The sequence below is a fragment of the Mesocricetus auratus genome, unplaced genomic scaffold, assembly GCF_017639785.1.
Source record: "Mesocricetus auratus isolate SY011 unplaced genomic scaffold, BCM_Maur_2.0 Super-Scaffold_100676, whole genome shotgun sequence".
Classification (NCBI taxonomy): Eukaryota; Metazoa; Chordata; class Mammalia; order Rodentia; family Cricetidae; genus Mesocricetus; species Mesocricetus auratus.
Genome location: NW_024429266.1, coordinates 65,547,788 through 65,571,478, shown reverse-complemented (window position 1 = coordinate 65,571,478; position 23,691 = coordinate 65,547,788). Strand labels below are relative to the sequence as shown.

General features: G+C 37.9%; 1 protein-coding gene across 2 annotated transcripts in view; it reads right to left on the bottom strand.

Moving 5' to 3' along the window:
- The window catches only part of Dpp10 (dipeptidyl peptidase like 10), a 1,552,828-nt gene that overhangs the window by 136,418 nt on the left and 1,392,719 nt on the right, over nt 1–23,691 (bottom strand). For both annotated transcript variants that reach the window (XM_005079885.4, XM_005079884.4), the window contains exons 6-7: nt 23,579–23,631; nt 23,400–23,481 (exon numbers count right to left, since the gene is read on the bottom strand). In XM_005079885.4, the coding sequence (XP_005079942.1) occupies nt 23,400–23,481; nt 23,579–23,631 (135 nt within the window). The remainder of the gene's footprint in view (nt 1–23,399; nt 23,482–23,578; nt 23,632–23,691) is intronic.

The following is a 23,691-nucleotide window of genomic DNA, read 5'->3' as shown; positions in this document are numbered from 1 at the left end:
TATTTTAATGAAAAAGTTTGGAGGAATTACTGTTTAACACCATGAAGTAACATGTCATGAACAAATGAAAGTTGATTTTGATTTTTGTAACTTAGACAGTTTGCTGACATAAAGGAGTGCAACTATACAAAACATAACTGCTTAGGACTTGTAATTAATACAATCAAATCGACAAATAAGAAAACAACTGTTATCAAACATATGAAGGGAATAAAACTGATGGACCACTTAGGAAAGGTGAACTGCTCTGTGCACTTTCTAAATCTTACTGGCTTCTGACAGATCAGAAAAGCTGTAGAACAGGACGTTATAGAAACCTCACTCTGTATTTTGCCTAGCATGCAAACACCACTTGGTTTGATCTCTAGCACAGCATAAATTAGGAATAGTGGTGCATTGCTAAAATCCTAACACCTGGGAAACAGAGGCTGGAATATCTGGAGTTTAAGGTCCTCTCTAGCTACATAGCTGTTATAACCCTAACCTGTCCTATGCAAGACCCATTTTCAAATACCAACATAAGAAGACAGATCCAAAATCTTATATGAAGAACTATTTATGAGAGCAAACCTTACATTTTCAACTCAGAGTGACCATTCCCATAGGAGGGTTCAATGGGAACCTTTGGGGATATGAGCCCTGTTGCTTTCCTGCTCTCAGCACCATCCAGATGGGATGTTAAAATGCTCGGCTGTATATACTTTGCTGGATGTGTGCTGAGATCAATTTAAAGCAAAGGAAAATGTTTTGTGGGATTTATTAGTTGTTATCATTCATTTTAACTATGACCATGAAGAATTGTATCAGTATTTCACTGGAAGCCTCAATGTTACCATCAGCTTTTCTCTTTATGTAATTCTGTTACCTTAATTTTCCAGTATGTGATAAATTTTTCTAAGTGATAAGTCACGCTATGAGCACAAGTTAAATAGTTTGATTACCTCTGATGTTCTGGCCTTTAATAAATCTCTCTACTGGTTATAAAGTTCTACTTTCATTTTGCTACAGGACCATCTCTGGGATAGAGAACAGCCCAATCAAATCATTCATGTCAACTGGCATCCATCTCTGACATTCTCAAAACAGGGTCACTATGCAGTAGTTCACATCCTTCAACATGCATGATTTTTCACTCAGGAAGCTCTTTCAAAGCACTACATTCTGAAAAACTCCACAGAATAGCACAAACTTACAAAATGTACAATAATTTCTTAATTGTTCCATACTCTCAAGTCTTATCTTTTACCCATACACCTTTTTTTTTCAGGAGACAAATAGATATCAAATAAAAGTCAGTGAAGAGAGCAAGTCCTTCTACATCAGTCCAGAAAACTCACCTAGCTTTTTTAAAGGTCATGTTATGATTTTTTTCATTGAATAACAGATTAATGAGTCTGAGTAAATTAACTGGAATATAATCTTAAAAGGTAGTACTACTATAAAATATTCCTTAGTATCAATAATACTCCAAGACTTGAGGATGTTATTACCTAGGTATTTTGTGTTCATTTTCCCCATCGACTTGAATTATATAAACCAAAAGCATCAGGTATTAGGCTATTTCTTGGGTATTGTAAATACAAAAAAATAGTTCATGGAATTTAATTTAGATCTTTCCAATAAAATGTGTCTTTTTTTTCTCACTGCTGTGACAAAATGCCTGACTAAAAACAACTTAAATAATGAAGTATTGGACGTCCACCATGGAGTGCCTCACCCTCTTTGGTGATCGAAGTGGAGATTGTGTGGGGGACTGGGGGACCTGGTGGGGAGGGCAGGGGAAGGGGGGAGGGAGAGGGAGCTGGGATTAACATGTGAAACAAGCTTGTTCTAACCTAAGTAAAATAATAATAATAATAATAATAATAATAATAATAATAATAAAGAATAAAGTATTTACTGTAGCTTCACTTTCAGGGTATTGTCCATTGTGGTGCAGGAAGTATAAAGGCAGATGTGTGAGGCAACTGATTATATTACACACACAGTCAGAAAGCAGAAATGTGGATGCTGGTGCTCAGCTCACTTTCTCCTAATGATGTGGTCCATCAAAACACATGGGCTCACCCCATTAATCAAACTACCACAGTTATTCTAATCTAGAAAGTTCTTCACAGACATGTCTAAAGATTCATCTCTATGGGTGTTCTAGATTCTGCCAAGTTGATAATCAATATAAACTATCACGAGGGTCAGGCAAATTAATGTAGATATGATAGATAAAGCTAAAGCAAACCAAAAAGTACCCAATATGAATGACACCAGAAGTTAAACTAGAAAATAACCATAAAATTAAACCTAAGATTTAAAATATTGAAGAAATGTAGCAAAAGGAGCACCAAGATTATGAAAATTTTAAATAATGATTTCACTATCACTTTTCTTCACCCTATAGGGGAGAGAGAGAGAGAGAGAGAGAGAGAGAGAGAGAGAGAGAGAGAGAGAGAGAGAGAGAGAGAGAGAGAGAGAGAGAGAGAGATTTGTAGCTGGTTTTGTTTTGTGTTCGGTGCCAAAGGACAAGAACAACACCTTGCATGTATGTATATGTGAGACAAGTGCCCTTCCATGTAGCTATATCCCCAGACCCTCAAGTGAGATTTCTATCAAATAAACTTGGGGTTATAATCCTCCCAAGTCCAATTTTTGTGGTGTTGAACACTGAGCTGACTTCATCTTTCTAAATTTTAGTTTCATTATTTGTAGGAGTTATTTTAGTATTTTTCCCAGAGGTCTAGAACTCAAGTTCCAGATTGGAGTAATCCTCCCAGCAAGAATGAAGATATTCTGAAGACACACTTTGTGTCGCTCCACTTAGCTAGCAGATTATAGTTCACAGTGCACTCTCCTAAGGTTAAGCCATCAGTAAATAATTACTGTGGAAAGGACATCCTTATGGACCTTAGTTTCTTGCAGATTTTCCCATTACTTTCCTAAGTAATGCAGAGTTCTAGAGATGTTGCTTTCCTGAGTAATCATCCACCTTGGGGTGAGCATTTTGGAGATTCATTGATCATCATTTTAGCTATGTTCCTGTAGGAAAATTATCACTTATACTCCTGCAAGCAATCCCAATAAACTCATTGGTTCACGAAGCATACCTTCGGTAGAACTGTTACTTGGATCAGATCTTGGCTCTCTCTGGGAGAGCAGACATTTTCTCATGTGTCCCCAGAAGTCCCACAGCACTTCCTAGTGGCTTGTCACAGAATCTTAATGAGCAAGTAGCAGGCAACCGTTTAAGCTTAATAAGGCAGAGTAGAAATTTCTTTTCCAGGTTCTAGACTGGCAGTAAGCTGAATTAACTAATATATTTTCCTCATGTACGTGACCTCATAATCACTAATCTAAAGATCACAACGATGTACATCCCCTATGCACCTAGGCTTTGAAGCCAAAATAATTTATTTTCAGATTTGTGTTTTAGATCCTTTTATTTCAAATGACAAGCCCAAAACTCTTAAAATAAGAGTTTGCACTTCAGAGGGAGGAGACGACTGGAAGAAATTCCCATATGCTTATCAGTGAGTTTGAGCCCAATGCTTTCCAGTTTATGGGCATGCTGATAAGAAAACAAATTGAAAAATGCAGAAAGTGGAACCAGGCTTGGCTATCTCCCATGCACATTTCTCTCGCTACTCCAGGCTCTTTATTTTACTTCGTGCAATTTCAAGTCACCCTTGGCCACAAATGAAGTAAAGTTTTACCAAAAAAAATTTATTGCAGAGCAGAAACACTCCAATACTTCTTTTAGTATATCCTTCAAAATGACTGGATACTTGTAAAAATAACCATTGCATTTTAGGCTCTGTCATGTAAACCTATGTCCAGAATTATGCTATTTATTTTATATTGTTTTGTGAGCTTAAATTTAATTGAACCAATGATGAGTCGAGGATGGGGATCATTTAAATGTGAGAATATTTGGTGGTTCAGTGTAAAGAAAGTTGGGCATTACCCTCCTGATGTGCTCTAGAGTAGCTTGTCCCTTGCTTTTGTGTTTCTCTATTATGAAAAAAACTGAATAGATACTACCTGTGACATAAACATTACTATCCTATGACATGCTATAATAATTCTTTGACAGAGAAAAAGCATGAAGGGGTAATTTAATCTAGAAATTTCTAATTTGTGAATGTGTGGGTTACAGTTCTCCAGATCATAGAATGGAATTACTAGAATGAATTACAAGCTGTAGTACAAAAAGATCAACAGTGACTCTCTGTTAACAGAAGTTTCAAGAATCCAGTAGTTATTCAGTCCACACAAGACTGCATGTTTCAGCTGTTATTCAGTATACCCTGGAATCCTAAAAGAAAAGACTCTAATGACAGGGAATGAATGCACTTGTCAGTGAGAGTGAGGGAAATAAGACAAATATAGCAAGATTCCTTCTTCCTTATGATTTATATAGACAGTCAATAGAATGTTGGTCCTGAAAAAGTGGATCTTCCCACCCCCCAAAAGTGGGTCTTCCCACTTCAAATGATTTAATTAAGAAAAGTTCCCTGGGCAGGTGTACTGGTGCCCACCTTTAATCTCAGCCCTCAGGAGGCAGAGGCAGGTGGAACTTTGTGATTCCGAGACTAACATGGTGTAAAAAAAGAAAGAAAAGGTCCCTCACAGGACTGGCTTCTTGGCTTTTAGTTCATTCCAGACATAGTTAAGTTGACAACCAATAATAGCCATTGCATTTGTTTACATTTGTTTATTTATAATAAATCATTCACACCTCTTGCTCTCTTCAGTTTACACTATTGTCTGTCTAATATGGGATCCTTCACTATGATGACATCCATTAAACACACACACACAGACACAGACACAGACACACACACACACACACACACACACACACACACACTTATTCCATGGAGAAAAAAGACCAATCAAGAATGAGAGTTGGTCATGGGGGAACAGGAAGTTGAGGGGGTGGGGGTAGAATAGGGGGAAGAGGGAATCATAGGATCGAATACAGATCAGGCACCAGAGTGACCTCAAGTGATCTAAAGGGATAACACCAATTGGCAAGCTAAGCAATAGTGGAGAGACCACCTGGAATGCCCATTCCTGATAATGAACTTGATGTCTATAACCATCCGGGAGCCTTCATCCTGTGACTGATGGAAGCAGAGGCAAACACACAATTAATCACTGAACTGAACCCAAGAAACCCAGTGACAGAGAGAGAGGAGTGATGAGCAAATTGGCAAAGAATGGGCTGGCAAAACCAGCAGAGACAGCTGATCTGAACAGGGGAGAGCTCTTGGACCCCAGACTGACAGTGGGGAGGCCAGCATGGGACTGATCTGGACCCCCCAAATGTGAGTGTCAGCCAGAAGGCCTGGGCAACCTATGGGGCCCTGAGCTGTGGATCAGTGTCTATCCGTGGTATACAAACAGTCTTCATGTGCCTATAGCACAAAGAGGGATGCTTTCTCAGCCTGGACTCTTAGGGGAGTGCCTGGACCCTACCCAGAGTGAAATGACAGACTCTAAATATCCCCTATGTGGAAGGATTTGGCAATAGGGTGGGAGGGTGGGGGGGAAGGGGAATGCAGGAGGAGGGGAGGGAGAGGGAACTGGGATTGACATGTAAAACAAGCTATTTAAAATTTAAAGAAAATGATAAAAAAAAAGAATGAGAAGATAGATACTGGGAGGGGCATGTTTAACATACAACAAATAATTGCCTGAAAGTGGTTCTATGCAACTCTGTATAATGCAAAAATAAAAAGAAGAAAGGAACAATGCATGAGCAGAAGTCAACTGCTGGAAGAATTTTGTCAATCCACCATAAGTTATTTTCTGCTATAGTAAATTCCATCACCTTGTTAAAAGCAAAGAGAAGTTTGCATGTCTTGGCTTTATTTGTTTATTTCTCCAAGGCAACACTAACCCACTAAATAAAAAAATAACTTGGACTAGTTAGATAGACCTCCTGATAAGGTGGCACTTTTATTAACTGATAATAACTGAAGATGTGTCAAATCTCATACTAATTACAGAAAAATGTAATGTATGCTTGCCATTTGGAGAAACTATTTTTGAAGTCTGTGGTGAAGAATATCTATAGTGCAAAGAAGAAAGAAACCTATGAGAGGGTTATACATGGAGGGTTTATTACCTCAGAGATGCCCTTTTTTTTATTTTGCTGAATTTTGGTGGTATCATGTCAGAAAGACAACTGTTACTACACTGTGGTCCTTTTGCTGAAGAACTTGCATCCAACAGGAAAGAGGACTTCCTAAAGATCTTTGTGTTCCTCCCTGTCGTTAACAAACCATTGAAATAATGGTGCTCAAAACATGGAATTTCCCTAGGAATCTAATTCTGGGAAAAGGGAAAAGGTGAACTCTGGTGTAGCCAGAAGAGTAACTTGTTTCCGGGAAGAGATTTCACACAGTTCTAACAGCTTATCAGAGCAAAAGCAGGATCTGAGTAATGGTGGCTCAGTTTGGATGTGATCATACTTTGAATGTTTAGTCCTATGGTTTTTTTTGTTTTTTATCATTTTTTATTTTAATTTTAAATAGGTTGTTTTACATGTCAATCCCAGTTCCCTTTCCCCTCCCCTCCTCCCGCATTCCCCTTCCCCCCCACCCTCCCACCCTATTGCCAAATCCTTCCACATAGGGGATATTTAGAGTCTGTCATTTCACTCTGGGTAGGGTCCAGGCACTCCCCTAAGAGTCCAGGCTGACAGAGCATCCCTCTTTGTGCTATAGGCACACAAAGACTTTGTATACCACGGATAGACACTAATCCACAGCTCAGGGCCCCATAGGTTGCCCAGGCCTTCTGGCTGACACTCACATTTGGGGGGGTCCAGATCAGTCCCATGCTGGCCTCCCCACTGTCAGTCTGGGGTCCAAGAGCTCTCCCCTGTTCAGATCAGCTGTCTCTGCTGGTTTTGCCAGCCCATTCTTTGCCAATTTGCTCATCACTCCTCTCTCTCTGTCACTGGGTTTCTTGGGTTCAGTTCAGTGATTAATTGTGTGTTTGCCTCTGCTTCCATCAGTCACAGGATGAAGGCTCCCGGATGGTTATAGACATCAAGTTCATTATCAGGAATGGGCATTCCAGGTGGTCTCTCCACTATTGCTTAGCTTGCCAATTGGTGTTATCCCTTTAGATCACTTGAGGTCACTCTGGTGCCTGATCTGTATTCGATCCTATGATTCCCTCTTCCCCCTATTCTACCCCCACCCCCTCAACTTCCTGTTCCCCCATATAAAACCTTATGCCAGAAGCCTGAAAAAGTAGCCTTGAGAAGTCACTGAAGCTCTTTGTACTTCTTCCCAGTCTGGCCACATTGAATAAATCTCCTTTCTGTGATTTTTACTACTACTTTGTTTAATTGACCTATTGAGAATGAGTGACAAGGCCTGGCCTGTTAGACTGTCAGAGCCCAAGCTCCCACCCTAAAGTCTGTGGTAGCAACACCAGTTTATTATTATGAGAAAGATAAGGACTTTAATGTTACTTTAAAAATTATAATATTTTTGCCATAAAGTAAAAATGACAGTGTAACTGAAATCTTAATATAGAACAAAAGAAGGTGAGGATGTGGTCAAGGGAGGCAGAGTCAGGAAATGTTATGGATAAGGCATAAGAAGGAAACTGGTATAGAAGATTCCAGAGATGTTGCTGGGCAGAGATGTAATGTGGAGGAAGAACTTGAGGAAGGCAAATCAGGAGATTCTATAGCACAGTAGACAGAAATAAGGAGGGATGGAGGACAGATGTAAAGGCAAATAAATTTTTTCAGAGATTGAGGGAAGGCTGACCACATAAAAGTGCTACTGGAGAATGAGAGATACATGAAAGAAGGAGAAGGAGAAGAAGAAAAAGGAGGAGGAGAAGACCCTTTCTCTCTAAATGTGTGTGTCTGTGAGAGAGAGAGAGAGAGAGTGTGTGTGTGTGTGTGTGTGTGTGTGTGTGTGTGTGTGTGTGTGTGGTTGTGTGTGTGAGTGAGGCGGGGAAAGAATATACACTTGTGCATTCATGACATGTGCAGGCCAAGCAGACAACCTTGGCTGTCATTACCTAGAGACAGACTGCCTCATTTTTGAGATAGGATTTCTCACTCAATTGGAATTCACCAAATAAACTAGGCTGGGTGGTCCGAAGTTTCTCGGGATTCTCTTGTCTCGGCTTCCCGGTGCTCAGCACATGCCACTGATTCCCAACTCAGCTATCCACATTTGCATAGCAAGTACATTATTGACTGAGACTTTTCTTTATCTAAAACACCATTCCCTTTGGTATGTACATTTGGAGGGCATCATTCATTTTTATGTGTGGACATGCTTGTGTGTACCTCAATTACTTATCCACCTTACTGTTTTTGAGACTGCCTCTTACAGAATCGGAAGCTCACTGATTGGCCAGGATAGTCGGCCAATAAGCCACAGATATTTACCTGTGTATACCTCCCTAGTGTTGGGATTACAAATTTCAGCGCCCCATACTTGTTTGTCTGTTTGTTTGCTTTAGGATATATAGGTTCTGGGAAGTGAAATCAGTTCTTCATGTTTTCATGGCAATTACTTTCCAGTGGAGACATCTCTCCATTTGAGATGCTGTCTTAAAAACTGGGTATTAAGCCTGGGGAATATTGTGCTAGAGATGAGCTCTGTCTGGAAACTTCTGGAGGATGCTCTTTGCCTCTCAGTATGTTGGCCACCAGGTTGAGAAGGCAAGAGGCAGTAGCAATGGCACAAAACTTTGTACATGATCCATGAGCACAAATGGCAACAGCCCTTCGTGAGACAGATTTCAGTGAATCAGTCAACTTTATTCCAGAGTATATGTGAGGTGCACTCTCACCCTGAACTCTTGGGGAAGGGTCTAGGCCCTGCCCTATATGAAATGACAGACTATGGACACCCCCATGGAGGGCCTCACCCTCCTTGGGGGAATGAGGGGATAACCGGGGGGGGGGGGTTGGGGGGAGGGCACGGGAAGAGGGGAGGGAATGGGACCTGGAACTGACTTGTGAAGCAACCTTGTTTCTTATCTAAATTTAAACTGGAAAATAATAAAAAAAAGAATGTATATGATTGAGGAGCCTGGGGAGAAACCCTAATTTGCACTAAGTGGTATACTCCCATCATTAGGCTTCTAGAACAAGTCTTAGTTATCATAAATGCAGCAAAGGAAACTTCTAGTAGGAATCAGTGCTAAAGGTAAGTTAGGCATCTGCTTTAAAGACAGGATTATGGTTTAGAGACATTTTTCAGATAAGACCAGTCCTCTAGGCCTGGAGATAAAAAGTTAAGAAATTTCTCTGAAATAATCTTACCACAATTTTAGAACCTTCCTCTTCAGTTTTTCTTAATCTGAAAACCTTCTTCTAGACCCTTTTGTACAGTAAAAAAACAGAAAGTGAATGGAGATAGTGTCCACCCAAATACTATGGTAATATTAACAACCTACGTAAAAGGAAATTTCAACCAAAGATTTCAAGGCCTTTCCAGCTCAGTCTCTTTATGTTACAGGTGAAGATTAAGCAGAGAAAGACCATGCATTTAGTGATGGCTGCTTTTTCAACCAGCCTTGGGTGCTCCTCCTAATTTTGATTTTATAATGTTATCATGCTAGAAGAGACGAAAAAGAGAGTAACAAAAACACAAAACCTGGTTCAGTGGGTAATAATAATTGCGACTCTCACAGAAGCCTCACAGAGTTCAGTTCCTAGGAACTCCTCAGTTAACTCACAACCATAGAAGATGAGCATCTTGAGCGATCAGGTGATAAGTACCATTTCTAAATAGACTGCTGGAAAAGGATGTTCTAAAGTCACAGCAGGATTCCACTGTGACAAAGATAGAAGAAGCATAAAAAAAGATAACCTAAGCATGATGGGAAGTACAGTGCTCATGTCAGTGAACACAGTGAAAGAGTTGAGAGTGTTGAGTTGATAAATGGCAAAATCAAGGGAGTCTTATTATAGTGATGGCAAAGCAACATAGGACCAATTGCTAGTGACAACAATTCAAAATTTCTCTCTCTGTTGTTGTGGGGTGTGTGTGTGTGTGTGTGTGTGTGTGTGTGTGTGTGTGTGTGTTTGTGTATGTGTGTGTTTTCATGTTTGTGGAGGCCCGAGTTACCATCAGCTCTTAGTACTATGTATTCAAATACATCCAATCTTCCTACAACGTCTTTGCAAATAACTTTAAAAGGAATAACTCCTTTCACCAAAGATTTGAGCATTACTTTTAAACACAAATTAAGAAAACTTGACTTCTATCAGGTAAGCCAACCTTACTCCCCCTAATGTCCTGACATTCCAAACCCCTAGTCTTATCCCAACTTTATAGCCTACAATCTTCTGTGCCTCCATTTATCTCTGCCTCCAATTCCCAGTGGACCATGTGGATCTTCTATAGCCTTCCTACTCCACCCCTTATCCATTTGTAATAACCACAGCTCCTGCAAGCACTCTCTGGGAAACCACCAGGAAGGCCACAGGTAGGCCATTCTGAGGTAAAGGAATCAGTTAGGAAAGCATGTCTCTTTGTCCTGTGATTCCAATCCCCTGTCTTATCCCAAGTTTTGTAGCAGACCACCTGCTGGAACCTCTCCTGTCTCTCTGTTCCATTGCCAGTAACACATGAAGCTTTCTTCCCTTCTGTGAAACCTTCAGCTGTCCTCCTATAGCCCATCCCCATTCCTTATTGTTGGCTCCCAATACCTCAAAGGCTTTATCCCTGGCCCTCTGTGCCCACAATTGGCAGGATCCTACCAAGTATTCCCTACCAGATGACCCACAGCTACCATACTCTCCTAAGAACCATAGGGTAACAGAGGTCAAGGAAGAAAACATCCAACCAACAAAGACAAGGCCAGATATCAGCACACCGAATTTTAATTATTTCAAACCCATTTGCCTAGACACCAGCATAAAATCCACCTTAACAACCAGGACAATGCATCTCCACTATAGCCCAGGAACCCTAGAACAGTAGGCTCTGAGAAATGCAATTTAGCTGAAGCACAAGATAAGGACTTCAAAACAACTATGAGGAATATGTCCAAGTATATCTTAAAGAAGGTATGAATAAAACCATTTTAATAACACAAATAGTGGAACAAAATGAAGAAAACAGTACAAGACATCAGAGTGGAAGTAGACTCAATAAAGAAAATTCAATCTCAGGCAAATCTGAAAATGAAATATATAAACAATTAAAAATGCAAATAAATGAATGAAAAGGAAAAAATGAAAACTTGAATAGTACCTCCACCAACAACTTTTTGCATGAGTACTGGAAATTCAAACCTGGGTCCTCATGCTTGCAACAGCAAGCATTCTTTCCCACTGAGCCAACTTCCCCATTTTTGTTTCTAGATTGCAAGTATGTCAGCTACTCTTTATTTTTCTTCAACTGGATTCTACAGAATAAATACCACGTTATAAATTCTAAAATCAAACATATTCTTTTTAGAAAAAAAAATCAAGATCTTCGTTCAGTTCTTTACAGGGAATAACTTGTATACTTTATCAACTGAATTCTTGAAGGTCATGACCTTTTAGAGTAACACGAGGTACGACACAACAAATTACTTAATAAATATTTTATTAGCTGCATAATTAAAAGCAGATTAGCTACCAAGAGAATACAACTTAACTTCTATGAATAAGAGCAAGAAAATCCCAATACCTCAAAAGAACACAGAATTGTAGAAAAAAATTGAAGTGATTTTACATCATGAATCTTTTAGTTAGACCTTTCACAAGTTTCTTCAGTTCTTCAAGAGTATAGGGAATAACAAAAATATGTATGAAATAATTACGAATTCATTATTCTATCTATTATTGGCCAAGAATTACCATATCTAACACATACCATACATTTTCAGTTTTATTTTATTATATTTTTATCATGTAAACTAATTTTTTTCAGTCCACTTACAATCTTCTAAGCTCTGTATAAATAAACCCTGCCAAAAATTAAAGTATTGCTGATTCATAATTTTCTGTTGTCAAAATGATACAACACATTTATGGTAAAAATTACTATCTATACCAGACACATATACACACACACACATATTCATCCTGCAAAATTATAGTAGCATTTTGTTTAGACATATAGGTGTGGTGTACATGTCTACATGTACCTATGAGTTTGTGTGTGTGTGTGTGTGTGTGTGTGTGTGTGTGTGTGTGTGTGTGTGTGTACAGAGATAGAGTACAGGTTTATGTAGGGATACAAGAGTATGTGTGTGTGCATATACGTGTTTTGCATGACAAGTCAATCTTGGGTATCATTCCTCAGTTACCAATATATCTATTCAAACAAGGGCTCATACTGGCCTACATCTTTGCCAAGTAGGATAAGCTAGCTTCTAGGGATTCAGCTGTCTCCACATCACACCTCTCCGTCACTGAGATTACAAATACTTGCCACTTTCCCCACATTTTAACATGAGTTTTGAGTAATCTAATTCATGTCCATGCATTTGCAAATCAGGCACTTTGCCAGCTTGGAAATCTCTGTAGCCTGTAAATTATTGTTTTTGGTTTTAACATTAATATGTTTTACACAGAAAGAGGAAATTGAGTGATTTATAGTTATTCATTCATCTATCATTTTCAGAGTTCATTTTTTGCATCCTGAAGATGTGGGTTCCTCTGGTGTCACTTTTCTTCATACTGACAGAATGGGTAGTTCAGATCAGCATGAGTAAAGGAACACTGAAGATGTGACAAGAGCAAAATCTTGTAGCATGGGTCCTCCAAGTCTTTTCAGCCAGAAGTTTTCTGTATGATAACTCTCTCCCATCTCTATGAAGAATTTCATAGGCTTGTGGACACTTGTCTCTAGGTATATTTCTTATTTCCCTATCCATGGCATCCTTAATTTTAGTTTTGAGTAGTTTTCATAAGTCCTGTATGTGGCTTCCTGTGAATTCATTATGTTTGGGGTTCAGTGGGCATCTTACATATACATGTTTTGACTTAGATGACATTTTGGAATTTCTGTGTCTTACTCCCTTGGATATTTCCTCTTGACTTCTCTGTCCTCTCCTCAGACTATAGTTACCATGTACCACACCAGCTACAGCTTTCCTACTGTTCCCCAGACTCTAGCTCTTCTTATTTCTAAACCTCTCATGGTTCTTCAGAACAAATTCTTGTTGTTGGTCTATGTTCTGTGTTTTCTGTTGTTGCTCTTCTGCTTATGAACCCAGTTGGCTCTGCAATTCCAAAAATTCCCTAATGTGATATTCTTGGTGCTTTATTGTATAAAAGGCATCATAGGAGCTGGAAAGGTGGCTTTATCCTTAAAGGGCTTACTAAAGCAGTATCGAGGTTAGACCCACAGAATCTACATATAGTGTGTCAAGCACAGAAGCATGTGTCTGTAAATCCAGAGCAGAGAAGCAGAGACAGGAGGATCACTGGGGCTTACTGGCCATCTAGTCTATTTGAACTGGTGAGTTCCAGGTGTAGTGAGAGACTCTGCCTCAAAGTAAGGTGGAAAATCAATTGATGATTCCTGAGGTCAACCATTGGCTTCCAAGCACATGCAGATAGATATGCTTGCACATGTGTTCTTATGCACATATATACAAACACATGTGATTTAATTTTGATTTCTTTTTAGACATGGTTTAATTCTGTAGCTTTGTCTAACTTTGGAGTAAATATACATCCTGAGGTAACCTTAAATTTCTTGTAATCTTATTTCCTCAGTCTCTCAAATATTGGGATTAGATATGTGAGTTATCATATTTGGTTATGCATGTATGTTTCATCTAGTGTACTTTTAGCTAACTATATATTATATATATATATACATATAGTTGATGGTTTTCACTTCTAATTTAATTCACTCATGGTCATAGAGATCATCCTGTGTGATTTCGGTTCTTTTAAATGTAATGAAATGTGCCCAACAACCCATGAAAATTCTATACATTATGAATCTTGCACAAGACGTTACTTCGTTTTTTGTTTTCTGTTTTGTTCCACAGGTACTGGCTTCAATAAATGCCAAATATTTCATTTTGACTGTGTTGATTAAATTCTTTGCAATTTCACTCATTTCCCGACATTTCCCCACAAAACTAAAATTACCAAGTTATAAATTTCTGAATATTTTTTCTATCAAATTATCATTTTATAAATTTTCCATGTAATTCCTTTTATTTTTCTGTGTCATAAAATACACAATAGTGAACACAATAGATCAGATAGGTACTAATACAATTATAGTGTTAGAGTTTTATGTTGCACTCTCATCTCTGGATCTTCCAAACTGAAATCAATAAAGAAACCTCAGTAGTAGACTATACCACATATGGTCATCTTAGAAGATTCTACAGAACATCCTATCTAAAAGAAAAACAATCTACAGTCTTCTCAGCATCTAATGGAAGCTTCTTCAAAGTAAACCAGAGGTTACCCCACAAATCAAGGTGCAAGTAATCTCTTCTGTCTTTCAGTTAAACTAGAAATCAACAATAAGATAAACTACAGAAGCAGAACAAACTCAGGGGGACCATACACACACTTGAATGACCCTAAAGAAATAAGGGAGTTTTAAAGCGATTATTTAAGAGCAATCGCTGATCTTGTAGATCCAGCGTTTGGTTCCTAGCAATCACATGGAAGATCCAGTCCTTAACTGCAGTTCCACAGGACATTACACTCTCTTCTGGTCTCTGCATCCACTAGGCATGCTTGTGGTACACATACATACCTCTAGGCAAAGTGACTCATACACAGTTAATTATGGCTGCAATGCCATATTGACATTGTGGCTTGTTTTCTTTCATTGTTTCACTCCTGACTAGCTTTTCCCATGTCCCTCCTAACCTCTAATTGATTCCCTTCTCTCTCTTGGTTACAATATCCCCACCCCATTTTTAGTGTTTTCCCTTTTAGCATATGAACCCATAGCCTATGATATGGCAATTTTTCATGTATTCTTTGTTCTGTTTGATTATCCTTTCCACTGATATCCCACATTGCTTCCATAATTAAACCCTTTACGCTATATACTAACAAAGACAATCATTAAATAACAGAGAATAGGCTGTGGCTTATCAGTGAAATCATTAAGTATGAATATATTCTCACAGTTGTGTTTTCTTTATTAGGAAGAAGCTCCCAGTCTGACTGACAACTGGAATCACTTCCGAGGGAAAGATCCTGACATTGACACAGAGAAAGGTTCCCTCAAGGAGTTATCTGCATGCCATTTCTCAAAGCATAACTTATTAAAATGTTGGTTATTCCAAACTGAGATATTTTCATCCCAGGGACTGTATATAATAAGCAATCTCATCTTGCAAACTATATTCCTAAGTTATTGTTTAGACAACTGACTGTACAGGTCTTGCATCATTATGCAAGAACCTTGTACAGTTAGATGCAAGAATAACAGTTATTCAAGAGCTACAGTGAAATGAAAAGAGCTTGTATTAAATGTTCACTAGTTATCATTTACATGGCTGTCCTATCTAAATGTCTTGCTTAGTGGCAGCTATGCAAAATATGAGCATACCGAATTACATATGACCTTGATTTACAAGTACAAAAACTATGTTGCTGAAACACCTTCAATTAACTATTGAAATTCACATGAGGGATAGAATATATTAAGAGATGGTAGAGAGCTTTCACTGTATGGTAGAAAAACAAATGAAAAATATAATTGCTTTCCTTGCTTCATTATTTCTAAATAATCCAACATTTAATTAAAAATTACAGCAAATGTCATAAGTTTGATAATCGAGATTGTTGAGTGCTGGGAATTGACACTGTATCCTCTGTAAGAGAGGCCAGTGCTCCTACTTGCTAAGTTATCTCTCCAGTCCTGCCATGATGGTCATAGACACCCTTTGAGTTGTAAGCCCCAAATTAAACGCTTTCTTTTGTAACCTGCCTTGGTCATTGTGTTTTGTCACATCAATAAAACAGTAACTAAGATACTGTATAGGAAGAGGGAGCAAGCAATCTCTAGCCTTCTCCCCTCCCTCTCCAACACTCTATTCCTCTTTCCTTCTTTTCCATACTCAAATATTTTAGTTACAAACAAAATTAGAATGCAGGCATATATATTTTTGTTGTTAAGCTCATAGTCTTTGAGCTTTTATTGAGGTTGAGGTTGCTGAAGAAAACTCATACTTCTTAAGAGGGTCTTACTATGTAGTTCAGTCTGACCTTGAACACTTGCTGTTTTTGTTTTATCCTTCAAGAGCTGGGATTACAGGAGTGTGCCAGCAGGCCCTAATCTAAATTAATCCTCACATTATCAAACAAAAGCTATTTCAGATCAAATATACAGTTCTACTACTTAAGAAACCATAAAAACATAGCAACAAGAACAAAACCTAAAAACTAAACCCCAAACTAGCAACTAAAAGTGAACAATATATTTTAAAGCAGGATTAAATGAAAAAGAGACTAAAAATTCAGTAGATGTCATAATACTGATGAAAAACTGTCTCTCACTGGCTCATATGTTTAGACACTAGGTCCCCAGTTGGGGATGCTGCTTTGTGAAGTTAAGGAACTTTAGGTTGGAGGATGGGCTTCAAGGGATTCTAGCCTTGCTCCACTTCCTGTTCTCTCTCTCAGCTTCCCAGATGTGAGGAAATGTGACCTGTCTGCTTTCTGCTCCTGATATGCCTTCTTCATCATCACAGGTTCTATTTTTCTTGAATCATTTGCTAAAATATGCTCTTTCTTCTTTAACTTCCATTTGGGCGTAGTATTTTATTACAGCAAAGGGAAATAACTAACAAAATGAAGAAAATTAGTGATGCCAAAGGATCATAAAAATGTTCCGTAAACTATCAGTATTTAGTGTGTTTGCCTAAGATGAAGAAGGATGAAGTTGGGCTGGAGAGATGACTCAGAAGTTAAGAGCACTGACTGTTCCTCCAGAGGTCCTGAGTTCAATTTCCAGCAACCACATGGTGGCTCACAATCATCTGTAACGAGATCTGGTGCCCTCTTCTGGTGTGCAGGCAGAACACTGTATACTTAATAATAAATAAATAAAATTAAAAAAAAGAGAAGGATGGAGTTGCTCAAGTAAAGAGGGAATACAGACACAAACCAGTCTAAAGAATCAAAGAGGGTCACAGAAGCTTAGTATTAAGAACAGTTGTGCAGTGATAATTTTGATTTCTTCTCAGGTAGTACCACTTCGTGGTGACTAAGCATTCAAATATATGAGCCTGTGGGGTCCATTCTTATTCAAACCACTCTATAAGGGATTATGACATCTCCAAGCCAGTCCCTAATGACTCTTTTCCTCCAGCAGACCATATCATCTAATAGTTCCAATTAGAGATCAAATGTTCAAACATATAAGACTTTGGGCACCATTCCCATTTAATCTATCACTTAAGGCAATAACTAAATCTTTTGGATTCCTGTTCTATACTATGAACTCCTAAGAGACGTGTTTTCCACACCACATGTGTATCTGGCACTCCTGTCAACATAACAGCACAATATTTAAAAGTCAAGGGCTCTTCCATCCTTATGAAATTTAACTTAGCAAGGGAGAGGGCTTTCAATAGTGGCAGTTAGGAGCCTGCTTGTCTATGCAACTTCATATCTGAAGTGACATTTTGTAGTAAGAATAAAATTCCTTTATTAGGATTTCAGAGGCTATTGTTCATACTGTTTCTCATATGCTCTAGGCATGCTGCAAAACCACATATACTTATGCCTGCCCTTCATGAGGCAGAGATCTTCTGTCCAACCAAAAGGAGAAATAAATCTAAATTAACTACAGCTTTATACTTATGTCTTCGTACAGATGTTCAAACTTTTAGACTCTAGAGATCTTCATAATTACATGTCTACTAGTGTAATGATTTCATAAGTGGGAAGACAGAATTGTGCAGCTTCCTATGCCCCCTCCTTCTAGAGTCCTCTCCCATGATGTTTTTTTTCTAATAAAACACATATTGAAGCTAAAGTGGTGTCCATCTACACCACTTTCTCCTGGAAATATATGTTCCTCTTCTATACTGTTTCTTCTAATAAAACAAGGGTTGAAGTTAAAGTGGCATCCACATTCACCATCTTCTACAGAAAATTTGTGTGTTTGCCGCTTCCAAGGTATTTTCCTCACAACATTAGCCACATCCAAAATTTCTTCCATTACAGTAAAAAAACTGAAGACGCTGGTCAAGCAACGAAGCATCAACTTTTTTTTTTGTTTGTTTGTTTGTTTTTTTTTTCGAGACAGGGTTTCTCTGTATTGTTTTTTGGAGGCTGTGCTGGAACTCACTTTGTAGACCAGGCTGGCCTCAAACTCAGAGAGATCTGCCTGTCTCTGCCTCCCAAGTGCTGGGATTAAAGGCATGTGCCACCAATGCCCACCTAAGAAGCATCAACTTAAACCCTCTTTATTATGCATATCATGTGACTCTCTCTTCTTGTCTTCTGCATAACCATGATTTTATTTTTTATAGCGAATAAGATTAGAAAATGAAGACCAAGAAACAGAAATTAATTATCCCCAAGTAAGTATACAATCCGGACTCCTTAATTACTTCAATCCATAACTAATTAAAGTATTGCACTTGCACATCAGTCATAAAATCACACAGCTAAGTTTGCTGATAGCCTCAAATATTGACAAAGATGTCATAGCCATATGAAATCCACCATTAGTCATTTTTGGTTCATGCTGTTTACTTTATTTCCATGTACAAAAATATGACGCTGATATATACGGATTTCTTTACAAAAGTTTTATGAAAGACTTTTAAGATGCTTTTGTATAAGTCTGAAGAACTGTGCTTTAGATCCCACAAAGCTACTGGTTTTAAAACCCCACCCAATTTTGAGGATGAGAGGGAGAGGGAACTGGTAAGTAAAATAAGATTGTTTTTAATTTAAATAAAAATTTATGTAGAAAATTCATTAAATATTTCTTTCAATAAGATATTTCTTTCATAATTTTAAAACAGCAATAAAAAGTAACAACTAAACTACTTATGGCAGATACTATTTGGAGTGCCTTCTGTCTGTATGAATGGTTTAAATAACAAAAGTGTTTGGGAAGGCACTGCTATTAGATCTTCATCAATGAGGAGGAAATAAGCCAAGTAGAAAATAAATGAAAGGGCTGGAGAGACAGACCAATGGTTAAGAGTGAGCACTGCTTTTCTAGAGATCTGAGTTCAGTTCCTAGCAGTCATATTGGGAGACTCACAACTGCCCATAACTTCAGACTGTTTTGGCCTCTTAAAGCACCTGTACCCATAGGTACGTGCTTGCACCACACATTCACACATAATCAAAAATAATAAAAATGAAGTCTCAATAAAAAGTCATGTAAAAAAATAAAAAAGAAAAGGTAAGCCAAATAGAAAATAAAGCAAAACCATATAGAAAATAAATACTATTCTTCAGTTTGTTGTTACCTGTAGTAAGTAGATCATAGAGCCACTCATGAAGGACTTTCATGAGAGAACATACAATTTTTACCTATTTATTTTGTTTTAAATATTTTAATATTTTTATGCATTTGGGTATTTTCCTGCATTCCTGTCTGTGTACCATGTGCCCTCAAAGGACAGAAGAGCATTTTTAATAACTGTCTTAGAAAAATGTAGGAAAATTAATTATTGAGAATTATTAAATAAAACAATTATTACTATTGTTTTAGTGCAGATATAAATATGTCTCTCCCAGGACTGGAAAATGAATGTCACTGAAACTCGCCAATATTTGATTGAATTACTAAGAATTCTCAAGAAACATGAAGTTACATTGTTTCAAGAATTTCATTGGTTCAGACTTTGAAAAAATGGTCAACATGATTGTTCACACTGCCAACTTGAAGAACTGAGATTTTGGTGGCTGTACACATCCCATTAACACTGTCTGCTCCCCAAATTCTGCTTCCGTTCCCTGTGGCTATACACAAATACCTCCATCATGTTTGCTCTGTAAGCAACAGGCATATTTGTCCCTAGCCCTCAGGCAATCTTGTCACTTTTCTGTACATGGCAAAAAAAAAAAAAAAAGACTCTAGAGACTGTTGTACAAATGAGGAGTAAAGACATTGTTTCTAAGTTTCTCTAAGTGTCTGCAGGGTAAATGCAAGCATAGGGGGGTGACACTGGTATCTAGACACCTGAATTTCATTTTCATTTCAAATCATTGGCTTGTTTGCTTCATAATGATTTATTAAACTAGTTGTCTATTGAGGGAAAGCTGCAGGGCTGACCAACCCAGGTACCACCCAGGCCCAGAATAAAGGCTATGAGTTAGCCCCCTTCAATATCTACATCATCTATGAACTGCTAGTGTATGTGAAGGTGCTGGACTTGTAGATCCAAAAGTACAGGATCTCATGACACAAGGCAACAGTAGGATATCCCGGGGGAGTCCCACTGAAGGCCCATTATCAGTAGTGTAGAAGAAGCCAGGGGCCTCAAACCAGACCAATGATCCTTGCAATGAAAAGATGTATGAACTAAGGGGTAGTCTGTGTTACTCACTGGGCCACACTGCAAACTTTCACACCTAGATTTTGTTATTGTGGTTTGATTTTTTTCAATGCTTTGGCTTTTTTACTACGCTTTAAAATTTTGTTTTGCTTTTGAGTGGAGGTCGTAAGGCCAGAAGGACGAGGGGTGGAGATGGGAAGATGAGTGAGATTCAGGCACATGATCTAAAACCCACAAAGAATCAATAAAAGTTTTTAAAAAACCCTGATTATCTATTTAGTGTAGAAAATATAGTCAATACAGAATATATTGGAGGATTTATTAGTGAAATATAACTTAGTGACTATAATACTTACATATGCATTTCTCAATATTTTAAAGTAAGCCTTTTATTTGTTCAACCTAGCTCTCATATGGATCCATAAAACTATACTAAAAATGTAGAAAATAGTGGATTCACTCTCCATTTTAAGTCGGTGATTCAAACATTATATTTAACTCTCAGTTTCCATTTCAGGGAATAAACATATTCACCAAGTTACCACTAAAGTTTATTTGTCAGTAATATTGAGTATGTATCATAGCAGTGTTCTAAACAGATGACACTCAAATATTGCTGGGTTTCACACTATGGTTGTTAAAAATGGACGAATGCTGTGAGTCCCTCACTTTTCTTCCAACCTGCCTTACTCCTTCTTCATTATTCTCATGATTACAAAAATGAAACTATTAAAGTGTTGTCTTTAAAGTAAAATAATGCAGTGTTGTCACTGAGGAAGGCTTGAAATCAAAGCTAAATGTCTTAATTTTTGCAATGGTGAAAGTAATGGCTTGACCAAGGTCAAATGATCTGATATTGCCATAGTTACTCATCTCATGATTACTCACTTCAAGACAATTTCATGATTTTCCCTGTAGCCTATTTGTTAAATTGCTAATGTCATTTCATTGTTTAACCTAGAATGATTAGAAATAATTTATTGGATTTATAAATGGTGTAATGAATTATTCATAAAGCAACAATATTGGGTGCTATATTGAAAGAAATAGTAAGCAGTATTCAAGCTTTTGTCATTATATGATTGTGTAGATGCTTTCATTTTATTAATGAAGAAATTGATGAGCATAGAAAATGAGAAACATACTTCAGCCCATCTGGCTAATGCTGAACTATCAATTTTAATTTTTAAAACATTCAGATGTTTCTAAACTCAATTAAAAGTTTTTTAAAGGCTAAACTTAGGCCTGTAAATAAGTTAAATACACGTTTATTAAATTATCATGAATTCAATTTCACATTTTAGAGATTTAATAATCATCTTAAAATCCCCTTGCTCTTGAAGCATATTTCAGTTCTGTCATGTAAAATTGACGGTACCCCAAAGAAAGACATCGCACACCCAACATCAGTAACAAGTAAATATGAAGAGGTAAACAATTATTGAGATTTTTCTAATAGGCTTAGTAGAGAAATGCATCCACCACTGGGGAATCTGCACAACTCTCCCTATAACACATTCATCAAAATGTTTATTAAGCACATGAAGTATAAAGGTCAGCTCACATTCCAAGTATAGACAAGCTTCTAAACAATACAAGTTCTAAATAAACAAAATCTGTTATCACTGTGAGTTAAACAGTAAGTATTAACTTAATCCATCTGAAAAAGAGACATCATAATGGAAAGTGAAATTAAATCTTACAAAAAACATTATTACCAAGTGTACCTGTGAAGGATTATATAGAATTTAGAGAACTCTAGAGTTTTCTATATTTGTCTTAGAAAATACAAGTAGAACACGAACATCATTGGGCCTGTAGGTTACTGCAGAAAGGTGCCTCTAAGCCTGATGATCTGAGGAAGATTCCTGGGGATCACACTTTGGAAGGAGAGAACTGAGGCCTACAGCCTGTCTTCTAGCCTCTACATAAGTTAGGCACAGGTATATATATTCACCCCCACACACAAATCATAAACAATTCTAAAACTAAAGTAGTATTAAGGACTGGTGCTGAGGTTCAGTTGGTACAGCACTTGCTTGGTGTGCCCTGCATTTGATTCCTAGCACCTCGCAAACTATGTGTTGTAGTACATGCCTGCAATCCCAGCATTTAGGAAGGGATGGCAAGAGGATCAGATGTTCAAGGTCATCATTGTGTACATAGGTAGTTAAAGACCAGACTGGACTACAGGAGACCTTGTCTCAAAAATCAAGCAAACAGCAAAGTAAGTATATAAATACACAAGCAACTGTCAAGTATTCCTGCCTCCAATATTTCAGTAATAAAGAATTTCATTATTAATTTTGCAAAATGGCTGAACACTTAGGAGTGGGAATTGTGTGGGAGTAAGAGTTAATATCCTGGAATTTTTTGTTTTTATTATTAGTTATGAGTTTGATCATCTAGTACCTGCTAGCTAAACACTTTTTAAATTGGTCTAATAGCAAGTACTACTAGTGTCATTTGGTATATTAGCTCATGTTTGTGGGTGGGTGGGTGGATTGGTATGCATTGGTAGCATATACCAGTGTGTGTGCATGGTAAGCCAGGGGTTAAACTTGGATGTGATTTCCAGTCACCTATTCTTGAACCAACAGGGGTGGAATTGACTGAGTGGCCCATGCTGGCTGGTCAAGAAGCTCCAGGGGTCCAGCTGTGTGTCTCTCCAGGTCTGGGGATCCAAGAATACACCATCAAACCTAGCTGTTTAATAGGTCTGGTCTCTCATGCTGCTTGGCTTTACCCACTGAACTGCCTTCCACTCTTCGTTTGACATACTCTTAAGAAAACGTTTAAGAAAAGTATTTTAACAAAGAAATATTTATTTAATATAAGCAATGCAGAGGACCTTAGAGAAATGACAAGGGTTGCAGGATAAACTGCACAAGGATATGGGTTCTACAAAGACTTTTCATTTAGCCTCACTGGACAGGGGCTGGGCAGAGCGTTCTTACCAGCTGCTGTCCTTGCACACCCCAGGCCGCATACTGCAACACTGAGTCCTCGACTTCTGGAGGATTCAGCTCCCACACTTCCCTTGAAAAGATGTAAATATTTTCAAGTGAACAAACTCACGTCGGTAGCAACTTAGTTTGACAGTGGCTCATAAGACGCAGAAAAGCAAAGGACTTACCCAGTGTGTATGTTGTAAATCAAATATGAAGCAGTAAATGAATAATGAAAAATCTGAAATAGAAAAGAATAGAGTAATCAATCATTATTTTCAGAAAAGTATTGATCTTAATC